This window comes from Podarcis liolepis, assembly GCF_965112155.1.
Source record: "Podarcis liolepis genome assembly, chromosome: 13".
NCBI lineage: Eukaryota > Metazoa > Chordata > Lepidosauria > Squamata > Lacertidae > Podarcis > Podarcis liolepis.
In genome coordinates, this window is record NC_139573.1 from 4951331 (window position 1) to 4963346 (window position 12016).

The 12016-nt window shown below is 52.3% G+C and overlaps 1 protein-coding gene across 1 annotated transcript; it reads left to right on the top strand.

The window, feature by feature from the left end:
- The first annotated feature begins 211 nt into the window (after positions 1-211).
- Positions 212-6399, top strand: TMEM88 (transmembrane protein 88). The gene is made up of 2 exons (XM_083472900.1): positions 212-693; positions 4887-6399. Exons 1-2 carry the CDS (start codon positions 418-420, stop codon positions 5151-5153), a joined length of 543 nt encoding a protein of 180 aa, XP_083329026.1. The 5' UTR covers positions 212-417; the 3' UTR covers positions 5154-6399.
- The last annotated feature ends 5617 nt before the right edge of the window (positions 6400-12016 follow it).

A 12016-nucleotide genomic window follows, 5' to 3' on the forward strand; every position in this document is an offset into this window, starting at 1 on the left:
GCATGGTCTGGGCCTGGGACTTAGCAGGCATGGACCACGAAGGGGGAGGCATATATGGGGGTGGGTGGGTCTCTGGAAAGAGAAACATCCCAGGAATTTGAGCCCAGGGAGACCCCCTTCCCTCCCACCCTCTGGGAATGGTGCAACAAGCCAAGCATCTCTTGGTTGGACCAGTTTGGGAGGTGGTGTGTTTGATGGGCACTTGCGCTCTCTCTCTGTGTGTGTGTGTGTGTGTGTGTGTGTGTGTGTCTGCATTCCTACATTATCCAGGAGAGGTGGAGGCCAGCCCCGGCAGCTGAAAGGGGGTGGAGATGGATGGGGAAGCCTATAAAGGATGCCAGATAATTTGTGGAGCCAAGCGGCGAGGCAGGAGCGTCTCTGCTCGTTGTTGCAAGAGTTCGGGACCGGCAGCCTGAGATGATGGGCCAGGACACTCGCTCGCAGAAAGCCGTGTCGGGGTCCCTGGAACACGAGAGTGGGGCGGGGGTCTCCCCGCTGCCGCCCCCTCCCTACGGCGGGGAGGGGGCCTTGGAGCTGCGAGGGTCTCTGGACTGTTGGGCGTGTGCCGTGCTGGTCACAGTCCAGAACCTGCTGGTCGGGGGCCTCAACGTCCTCTTCGTGGGGGTCATATTTGGGCTGATCCTGCTCCCGGCCGGGGTGCTGCTGGGGTTCGGGTTCCTGTGCCATTCCAAGGTAGGTGGTCCTCGTTTTACTACAGCACCCCTCCCTCCCACCGATATCTCACAGAATCAGGACCAGGCAGATGAGCGGGGAGCTGTGGGTCAGAAATGAGGACGTTGGCAGGACTGAACTGGGGTGTAAACTATGTAAACCCTCCCCAATGCTCTTTGAAACAATAGCCTGGCCTTTTGATGCTTTGGGGGTGAGAGAATGAGGCGTTGCGTAGTAGATGTGGGGGCTTTTTTTTGCCAGGGTTGGGGTGAAGGCCAGTGTGGACAGATATGCCTTTCTCAGGGCTCAATTTGGGTTGTAGTTTATTCCAGAGCATATTTTTCAATGGGCAAGCCCAGCCGTGGAGCATTGGGTGGCAGTGGCGGGGGGGGGGGGGACTTATGCACTCTGCACAAGCTCAGAGGTACTCTTCCTCGCACACATCCAAAACAACCTCCAACCAGGCCTAGGGGAGAGAGAGACTTCCAGGCCAGATATGTAATCGTTTGGCCCATTTGTTCTTAATTCCACCCCAAACTTAAAAGTTTCGGAGCATGGGCTTAATTGCAAAGGGTTGTAGTTTTCCGCAGTGTTTCCAGCTCCTGGGCTTGCGAAATCCTGGCAAAATGTTCTCTGCGTGACCTCGGGCGGAAAAAGCAACACTTTTTGCAGGTTTGCCGCATCCTGAATACTCTTTCCTTCCCTCCTCCCTGCAGTAGGAATTGTGCTAAAACTGAACAGGGGCTTGACCTTCTTTATCCTAGCTAAGAATTATTTTTCAAGAAAGGCTCCATCCAAATTCTGATAGACCCACTGCCCACTGTCTTCGCTGGCTGGAGCTGGTGGGAGGTGGAGCCCAGCAGTCTGGGGGGCTCCCGGTCCCCCCACTTCTGCTCTGCCTGCTTCCAGAGTTGGCGGTCAACTCTTCTCCCCATTTTGCTTCAGTTCTCTTCCCCCGGCTTGCCACTGGCCCAAAGTCTGTTGGTAAACTTCTTTCCATTCTCTAGATTGTGTGTTGCCTCAGGGACCCATTTTACAGATCGGGAATACTGAGGCTTGGGGAGAGAGGTGACTTGCCAGCAGTCACAGGCACAACCTTCTCCATGGAGGTCCGTGGGCCAGAGTGGCCAAGCTGAATTTAGGAACCGGTCTCTTATGGGGCAGAGATTCCCTCTTCCACTTCCAACCATCCCTGCTGGATGTCCCTATTTTTTACATTTGTGAGGTCCTTGCTGGCATCTTTTCTAGATTTCAGGAAGGAAAGAAAAAAAGGCCTGGGATTTGGGCTGCCTTTCCAGAGGCAGGGACCACGCTCCCTCACCCGGCCCAGGACTGGCCTGGCAGATACAGGAGCTCGGGGGTGGTCTTCCCTAAGGGAGCATTGAAGGCGGCGGGGGGGGGGGGGAGCAACACTGGAATGCTTTCGGATTAAGCCTCTCGTGGTGGGCTTTGGGAGATTGCAGAGGGATATCCTCTTTCCAGTCTCCTGGAACGTGTCATGTGGCTCTGCTCATTTGCAGCGCTGCAGGATTTTTTTTTTAGTTTTGCCCTGGAGAAATGGCCTTTTTGCCCAAGATATGTGTGGCACATCTGAGATGCAGCAATGAACGCCCCTAGCTCACAACACACACACACACACACATATATCAAGGTGTTTCGTAGTCCCCAAAGCCGCCCTAGTTCCCTTGAGGCAGAAGGTCCAACAAAGACTTCTCCCTTGGGGGAAATCGTAAATTAAAAAACTTAAACCATTTGCTGTGTGCACACACATTTAGAACACATTGCTATCATTTATTAAATTTGCTTCGTCGCTTTATCTTGCAACCCAAAGGGACTGGCAACAAAACAAACTAACACACACACACACACGGTTCCTGGGAACTCTAGTTTGCTAAGGGTGCTGGGAATCGAAGTTCTGTGAGAGGTAAAGTACAGTTCCCAGTTTTATTTGGATGGGGACAGCGTGCTAATAGTGTGTTGGTAGCCTGATAACCCAGTTGCCCAAAGCGCTTGCCTTGGCCCCCCCCCCCCCAAATGGCAGAGCCGGCCCTACCTCAAATAGGGTGGCCTGCCCAAGCCGAACCCGAGCAGGCGGGCGGGTGGGTGGCTGTGCTGGTTCTTGAGTGCCTACAACACCAGCGCAACAACCATCTCAGGCTGACCACCGCAGAGGACGCTGGCTTCGTGCTCCCAGGCTTTTGTAATTCACGTTCAGCAAAAAGGAGGTGGTTTCAGAGTGGGACTGTACCACATGGCAACGGGGGCCATGTGCCAGCTTAAAACATGGGTAGGTAAACTAAGGCCCAGGAGCCAGATCCGGCCCAATCGCCTTCTCAATCTGGCCCGCGGATGGTCTGGGAATCAGAGTGTTTTTACATGAGTAGAATGTGTGCTTTTATTTAAAATGCATCTCTGGGTTATTTGTGGGGCATAGGAATTCGTTCATTATTATTTTTTCCCCAAAATATAGTCCTGCCCCCCACAAGGTCTGAGGGACAGTGGACCGGTCCCCTGCTGAAAAAGTTTGCTGACCCCTGGCTTAAAAGTTCCTTCGGGGGGGGGGAGGAAACTCAATTAAAACTCCCCCCATTAAAAACTTCTAGCACCTCTGTTTAAAAAGGATCTCAGCCAGCCATGCTTAGCTCGTTTTCGGCTTGAAAAGCGTTTTTATAAATTTGATTACTTCGCTTGCCCCCTGAGGTGGTACAGCCCAGCCACTGCCACCTCGGGACTCTACCACCTCGCTCTGCTGCCCACCTCGGCCGGGAGGTGCTTGCATGGCCGAACTGGCCCACACGGGGAGCCGAGTGTGACCAGGAGAGCAGTCTAACCCTCCAGCTGGTGCGATATTTCAGTTACAGCAGCTTGTAAACATGGGCGATGGAGGTGAGCTCAGCAATCACACAAACACACACACACACACACACACACACACACAGACCCCAAAGTGAAAGAAGGGATCAATAGGGAGGGAGGAGAGGATTCAGTGGGGCTCTGGGTCCAGACTTCCCACTCTGTTTGCCATGACAAAAACCAGATGCCAGGGTCAGGGCCTTTGATAACCTTGTGGGGGACGAGATGCACATTCCAGGCATGGATGTGTGGGTCTCTGGCGCCCACCCTGAAATTTGGGGAGGAGCTGGCTGTTCAGAAAGAAGCCAGCTCCCTTTCCCTCGTCTCTGCCCCCTCGCCATCCTCCTCCAGGCTTCTTGGGGGGATCTAGTTGGCCACCGTGAGATCAGGACGCTGGACGAGACGGGCCTTTGGCCTGATCCTGCAAACGTGGGCAGCGTGGGTTGGCGTGAACAGCGGCCCTCCCAGCTTGCTCATGCAAGGTCTTCGTTTTATGACGCCCTTTCACCCCTTTCCTCCAGCCTCATCTGGCTTTTACGGCCAGATTGGGAAGAGATGCCCCCTTTTACTTGCGCCACAGCACCCTTGGTTGGCAACTGATCTGCGTTACGGAGCTTTGTGACCAGGAAGGAACCACCTTCATCAAGCATGTGCACACGCTGGACCGCAGGACGGAGAGAATGCTCTTGTTTTCAGGTCCTGTCGAAGTTTTGCCACAAGCATCCGGTCAGCTGCTGTGAGAACAGGCTGTTGACCCATAGCTGTCAACTTACAGATTTGAAAATAAGGGACCAGCAGCCTCGAAAATAAGGGATCAGCAGCTAAAATAAGGGATTTTGCTATTGTAAAGAGTTACATACATTGGTAGGATTGACAGATGCTGTCAATACGGCATGAGGTGGTTTTGGCGCCGCGGCGGCCGCTGAAGCTCCGCCCTTGTGTCCTTCCCCATCCCCTCTTCCTCCTCCCTCAGGCTGCCTCCTCAGCTGCCACCACCGCTGCCACCTCTGGGCTCGCGGGCGGCGTGGGCAAGAGTCTCTCCCCCCCCCCCGGGTGGGGAAGGGCTGATGGAACTCCTCGCGCCAGGACAACGGCGCCAGTGCGCGCTCTAGCACGTGCAGAGGAGGATCCCGAGCCGCTGCTTGCCTCCTGAGCCAGGCGAGCATGAAACCCGGGAAATTTAAGGGACATCATCAATAAGGGACAGCAGCGGGACACGGCGCTGGGATAAGGGAGTTTCCTGCCAAATAAGGGACGGTTGACAGCTATGTGCTGAGCAGATCGGCCACAGGCCGGATTCAGCAACTTCTTCCGATGGCCTCTGACCCCTAACATGGCTTTCTCTCCCTCTCTCCCTGCAGTTCTTACACACCCAGGAGCCCTACTGCACGGCCCACCTGAACGACGCCTCCTCCGTGGCGCTCCTGGTGGTGGGCTTCACCCTCCTGGTGCCCCTCCTGGTCTTGGCGCTGGCTGCCTACTGCCGCCTGGCCCGCAGGCTCCAGCTGGGCTACTGCCTCGTCCCCTACAGCAAAGCCGTCTACAAGAACCTGCCCGCGTCTCATTACCACAGCTCCGGGTGCTGCTGCAGCCAGGATTTCGAGCCAGTGGAGAAAGTCTGGGTTTGAGGAGGGAGGGGGGCGGTTTGGGACTGGGTGGGGTGGGGTGGGTTAGGGAGGGAGGGAGGGCACAGAACAACAGCAGCAAGATCCGGACACGCAAGCTTGAGGGAATGTACTTGTCTCAGCCTGGCAGCAAAAGTGGGATACGTCGCCGCAGTGAGATGTGCAATGGGGCGTCAGGCTCTCACCGAGCACAGGACTGTTGCAAAGGGAGAGGCGCAAAATCCCATCAGAGGCAAGGCTGTCGTTCCTGAATTGCAGCGGGATGTAGGGGACTCTTGCGGGTCCCTTTTCAACTCTGTGGTTCTGTGATTTTAAGGAAAGGGAGACGGCCAATTTCAGCATCAGTCCCAGTGTCTAGCCTTCATCAGAACATAAGCAGAGCTCTATAGGTGGATCAGGCCCAAGGAAGTCCATCTCGTTCTCACAGCGGCCACCCAGATGCCAGTGAGAACCAGGAAGCGGGAGGTGAGGCCAACGGCAGCCGTCTCCCCGCTTGCCTCCAAAGAACGGGAACGACCCTGCACAGAAAAACTTCGGCTCATAAGGAAAGATGGACGCAGACCCTCATTTCCCAGCGGCTTCCGGTATTAAAAGCCCTAAACACACCCGCAGAGAATTTGTAATCTCTCCAGCTGCTGACGAGGAAAAACGGACAATTCACCCTGGAGGTGAAGGACTTTGCGACGGTGTGCTAGGGCGGAGTGGGGGTCTTCAGTCTCGCTTCTCCCCTCAGCTGCCCTTCAGTTCACACAAACAGGGCTGCTGGGGAGTTGAAGACCCATTACAGAGTTTCCTACAGAGCGGGAATTGCTCCACAAGCAAAACTTTGCATTTAAAAAAGTAAGGAATTAGCCCTTTCTATGTATGAAAGGGTTCTCCTACAAAAAGGGGTGGGTGGGAAGAGGCAAGAATAGCTCTAGCAAGTAGTTTCTTTAACCCATGGAACTCTCTGCTACCTGGGACATGTTTGCCTTTGGATTTCTGTGGTTGGACAAACGGGTGAAGATGGAAGCCTCTAGATGTCCCCGGGGATAATTTTTGCAGCAGTATCAGGATACGAGTTCCAGAAAGGTTAGGGGTCCTACTGCCCTCTTCCTCGCACGCACACTAAGCCGCAGCCACCTTGAGCTCTTGCCAAGTTACATATAAGCACGCTGTTCAAGCGACACATTTATCGCGGGCGGGAATTATTTGGACGAAACTCCTTTGTACGGTTTTGTCAATATGCAGACTACAACTTTGATACGAAGCTTTGAGTAGTTGCGTTTATTATTATGGCTGGGCGGGGGCTCTAATTTTCCTTGCACTTGGATGGTGGGTGGGGCTGGGGGCAAATTCACTGTGTGGAGGGGGTAGTCAACTCGTAGAAAATGACTTGTTCTGAAGGAGCTCGGGATATGGTCATATTCCGCCCCCCCCCCCATCTAACCAGGTTCATGATGTAGATTTAAGTACCGTAAGGATGTTATTTGCACCTGAATTTCCTTGATGGCTAAATCTACATTCGTGCTTTCAGACATGGGGTTGTCAATTACCGTATTTTTCGCTCCATAAGGTGCACCGGACCATAAGGCGCACCTAATTTTTAGGGGGGGGGGATCAAGAAAAATCAAGAGTCTTGCTCTCTCGGCTTCAGCAAAAGCAACCCGAAGCCTTTGGAGTGCAGCGCGAGTTCCCGCTGTGCTCCAAAGGCTTTAGGCGGCTATCCCTGAAGCCTGGAGAGCGAGAGGGGTCGATGCTCACCGACCCCTCTCGCTCTCCAGGCTTCAGCAAAAGCAACGCGTAGCCTCCGGAGTGTGGAGGGAGCGCTCCCTCTGCGCTTTGGAGGCTTCGCGTTGCTATCGCTGAAGCCAAGGAGCCTGCATTCGCTCCACGGGACGCACACACATTTCCCCTTAATTTTTGGAGGGGAAAAGTGTGTCCCATAGAGCGAAAAATACTGGAAAGGACGAGCAGTTTGCATGAGCTGTTTTTCTTTGGGGAACTCACACCCAGTACACAAGGTGTAGGAAGAGGCCCTTGAACCGTATCACGGCAGAAACGGACCTTTGCATCAGACTTGCATTTGCAGCGCCTTAAGTCACAGGCTTAGCCAAGCGCCATTTTGCTCAGGGATCCCCCTCCTCACCAACAGAACGGGAGAGAAACCCCAGCCCTGTTCCCCTGCTTGCCCACTTTTTTCTTCCGGCAAGTTGCGAATTGAAATGAGAGAACGTAGGCATCTTGGGGGACTTTTTAGTTTAGAGAACAGATTCCCCCCGCCCCCAACATAGATGGCTTTGAAAGAGGATTGGGCAAATTCTTACACTGTCCCATGTCTTCTTTCTTCTTTGGCGATCCCTCGTAGCCGAGTAAGATTGTCTTCCACAAACATGGTTTTAACAATGAGTCCGTAAGTGACTGTGGAAGCAATTCTGGACCCACACGTCCTTCCACAGTGGGGACGTTGGTTTCCAGGTGGGAGTCCATCACGGTGTGGATTTGCCAAGCGTGCCTTCCTCCTAGCATGTTTCTCCCTTGCGTCCTGAGTTCAAGTGTCTTCAAAGCCCACGACACCTTTGGTAAAGGCTGTTCTCCAACTGGAGCGCTTGCAGGCCAGTGTTTCCCAGTTGTCAGTGTTTATACTATATTTTTTTTAGATTTGCCTTGAGACAGTCTTTAAACCTCTTTTGTTGACCACCAGCATTACGCTTTTCATTTTTAAGTTTGGAATAGAGTACAGTGGTACCTCAGCTTAAGAACTTAATTCATCCCGGAGATCCATTCTTAACCTGAAACTGTTCTTAACCTGAGGTACCACTTTAGCTAATGGGGCCGCTGCCACACAATTTCTGTTCTCATCCTGAAGCAAAGTTCTTAACCCAAGGTACTATTTCTGGGTTAGTAGAGTCTGTAACCTGAAGCGTCTGTAACCCGAGGTACCACTGTAGCTGCTTTGGAAGACAATAATCAGGCATCTGCATAACATGACCAGTCCAACGAAGTTGATGTTGAAAAATCGTTGCTTCAACACTGGTGATCTTTGCTTCTTCCAGTACACTGATATTAGTTCGCCAGTCTTCCCAAGTGATGTGTAAAATTTTTCGGAGACACCGTTGATGGAATCATTCGAGGAATTGGAGATGGCGTTTATAAGTGGTCCAAGGTTGGTAGTACAATAGCTTTGTAAACAAGCATTTTGGTTTCCCTCCGAATGTCCCGGTCCTCAAACACTCTGCACTTCAGTCGGGAGAAAGCCGACTCCATCGAAAAACACCACTCTGTACCTAGCTTTGAACGGTGAGCTTTGGTGATGACAACCCCACCTCCCTAAAAATACACAAGGTAAATCCTGCAAGTCTGAAATCTACCCCCCCTTTTCCTCCACCACTGCTAATATCCATAAGACGTGTCTGTTGTAGGGTTCCTGTTCCCATCATCAACCCTGACGGCTGACCATGCAGGCTTGGCCTGATGGGATTTTGGAGTCCAGCAACACCAGGTTCCCATTCCTGCTTTATTTATTTATTGCATTTAGGGGAACAGCTGTTAGGGGTACCTCTGGTGGGGGACATGTCCTGCTCCTTCTGGGGTGGTCTGTCCACCTCTGGTCCCCACCCTGCACTCAGCTCTTACCTGTGGCTCCTAGAAGCTCTCAGCGTGTGACAGCGGCCGCACCCTGTGAATGGCTTCCGCTGGCCGGCTAAACCAGGTGAGGGGAGCCGATGGGTCTCAAACTCTCAGGGTGTTATGGACTTCCTCTGCAGGCAGGCTCTGGTGGCTTCTGCCCCTGCTGCAGAGGGAAGTGAGGAGCAGATGGGGCTCATCTAGGAGAAGGAATACTCTTGATACTAAACCTACGCTGCCTGTGGGATGGCAGCTGAATGCTGTCTTGTGCCCAAGCTTGCGCCCAAGGAAGTCCTTTCAGTGCTGCTGGTGAAGCAGTTTGGTGTCACCCCTGGTGGCGCACTCCATTCTCTCTCAAGGCAGACGGGTGCCAATGTTTACATTTGCATCAGGTCACCTAGGCCATTTCAGCAGGGACGGAGTAACCGGTGGCACTCCGATGTCACTGAGACTCCACACACTTCGAGCCAGCAAGGCCAACAGTCAGGAAGGATGGGTGTTGCAGTCCTCACAAGATCGCTAGCTTCCTTCCGTATAGAATGAAGGTTGAAATTGGGCTTTCCCACTCATGCCTGTTTTAATCCACGAGCATCCATTCCGTGGAGTTGAGACCAGGGTGGTGGACTTTGAATTATGGTAACCTGGGTTCAGCTGGGATGGTACCTCTGGGACAATTGTCCCCCCCCCCAGCCTCCATGAAATGACATTAATTGCAACTTATTGATGGGTAATGGCTGCAAAAAGTGTTTGCTCGCTGAAAAGGCTGAACTGCAGCGGCTGCAGGAACACAGGCACACCCCTAGGACAGCATAACCTTGGTCACCAACACCTTATTATCTGCCGAAGCACCTGTGCCACGAGACAGAAATCCCAACAAGTGAAGCTTTCCCTGGCAGGGAGGGGAAACTGCCCTGGCTGAACTTCGGCCTGTTGCGCTGCTACCAGAGGGACATAGACAACCTGCGAAAAGGTTATCACTCTTGCCGTGGGGCTGGAGAGGGGAATATCCTGTTCCAGAACAGGATAAGGAAGAGTGGAGTCAGCCCCGGGCGCCAAGAGTCTCTTATGGAAACTCTGCGTTCTGGGGAGGAAGGAACCTCGGATAAGATAACACGGCTGCTGGCGTGTACAAGCTCCCCATTGTGATGTGGGAGCAAAGAGGAGCCAAAGAAGACAAGACCCCGGTCTATCTATAGATACCGTTTCCTGCACTGCTTTGCAGCTGATGGAACAGCCGCACGGGTCAGCTTGGGAGCAAATCCTGCTGCTTCTTCCCAGGGAACTGGTGGCAAAGGCTTTCCCTATTAAAAAATGTCAGCCGCTGAGATCAAAATGGCACCTTTTCAGATCCAGCTGGTAAATTAAACGCCCTTGTTGCCAGCAGGGCAGCAGAATGGGTTCTGCAGTGCACCCCACAAACGAAGGCAGTCTCGAGGGCTGGGCTCCACCTGCAGCGACGGCGCCATTCCTGTTTCCAGCCCTTGTGGTCTGAAAGAATATTGGCGGCGTGTGGGGTGGGGAATACATAAGAGAAATTTTCAGAAGCTGATGGCGGAGTTCAGTTGCCAAGGGCTAGTGGATTCAGTGCTCTACCGCCCTGACGTCTTCATCTAACAAAGGCAGAATCTTGCAAATACAGTGGTGCCTCGCAAGACGAAAAGAATCCGTTCTGTGATTCTCTTCGTCTAGCGGTTTTTTCCGTCTTGCGAAGCAAGCCCATTGAAGGATTAGCGGATTAGCGCTATTAGTAGCTTTTAGAGGCTTTTAGTGGCTTATCTGCTGATCGGATCAGCTGATAAGCGGCTTAGCGCTATTAGCGGCTTTTAGCGGCTTATCTGCTGATCGGATCAGCTGATAAGCGGCTGAGCGGCTTAGCAAAAGGGGGGGAGGGGGAAAAACCCACAGGAACTCGCAAGACATTTTCGTCTTGCGAAGCAAGCCCATAGGAGATTCGTTTTGCGAAGCACCTCCAAAACGGAAAACTCTTTTGTCTAGCGAGTTTTCCGTCTTGCGAGGCATTCGTCTTGCGGGGCACCACTGTAAGTCATGCAAGTTACAAATGGTATTTTTTTCTTGTTCAGGTGGTGTTTTTAAAACCAACAACAACAAAGAAATAAGCGGAGCTGCTATTATTCTACAGCCCTCTTGAAAATGAGCTTATAGCAACTGAAATGTTTTTTTCCTAGGGAGTTCTTTGTAAAATTTAATGTTATATTTGCTGCCATTTTGGGGTTGGGCTTTGTCCCTGCTGTTCACTACACTGGTGAGTTCTGTGCTTTTGCTTTCAAAGGGAAAATGGTGGTGGTGAAACCCCAGATCTAGCCAGCTGCAGAGGCGCTGAATGTAAGCTGCTGTTTTTAGCTGTATTTTGAAATCTCATTGGAGCCTCTGCTAGTTCTCCACATTGAGAATGGAAATATGTGATGGGTATCTGTTCCTGTGCTGTTTAGATCTCTCCCCCTGCTCCCACACTGCAAATCAGAGAACTGTAGAGTTGGAAGAGACCCTCTGCGTTGCAGGAATCTCAACTAAAGCATCTGAACCTGCCAGCCAGCTGATACTGGGGACCTTAGGGGGAGGGTAATAAATAAATCCACCATCATCTTCATCAGTGGGGATGACCAAACAGAACTCCCCAGGATTCAGCAGGCCACAGAGGTAGCAGCCAAGGCCTGCCCGTGGCCCACACGAGGTCCAAGTATTCTGCTCTGGTCAGACCTCACCTGGAGTACTGTGTCCAGTTCTGGGCACCACAGTTCAAGAAGGACACTGACCAACTGGAACGTGTCCAGAGGAGGGCAACCAAAATGGTCCAAGGCCTGGAAACGATGTCTTATGAGGAACAGCTAAGGGAGCTGGGCATGTTTAGCCTGGAGAAGAGGAGGTTAAGGGGTGATATGATAGCCATGTTCAAATATATAAAAGGATGTCACATAGAGGAGGGAGAAAGGTGGTTTTCTGCTGCTCCAGAGAAGCGGACACGGAGCAATGGATCCAAACTACAAGAAAGAAGATTCCACCTAAACATTAGGAAGAACTTCCTGACAGTAAGAGCTGTTCGACAGTGGAATTTGCTGCCAAGGAGTGTGGTGGAGTCTCCTCCTTTGGAGGTCTTTAAGCAGAGGCTTGACAACCATATGTCAGGAGTGCTCTGGTGGTGTTTCCTGCTTGGCAGGGGGTTGGACTCGATGGCCCTTGTGGTCTCTTCCAACTCTATGATTCTATGATTCAAGCGTTACAAGAAAACAAACCCACAACAA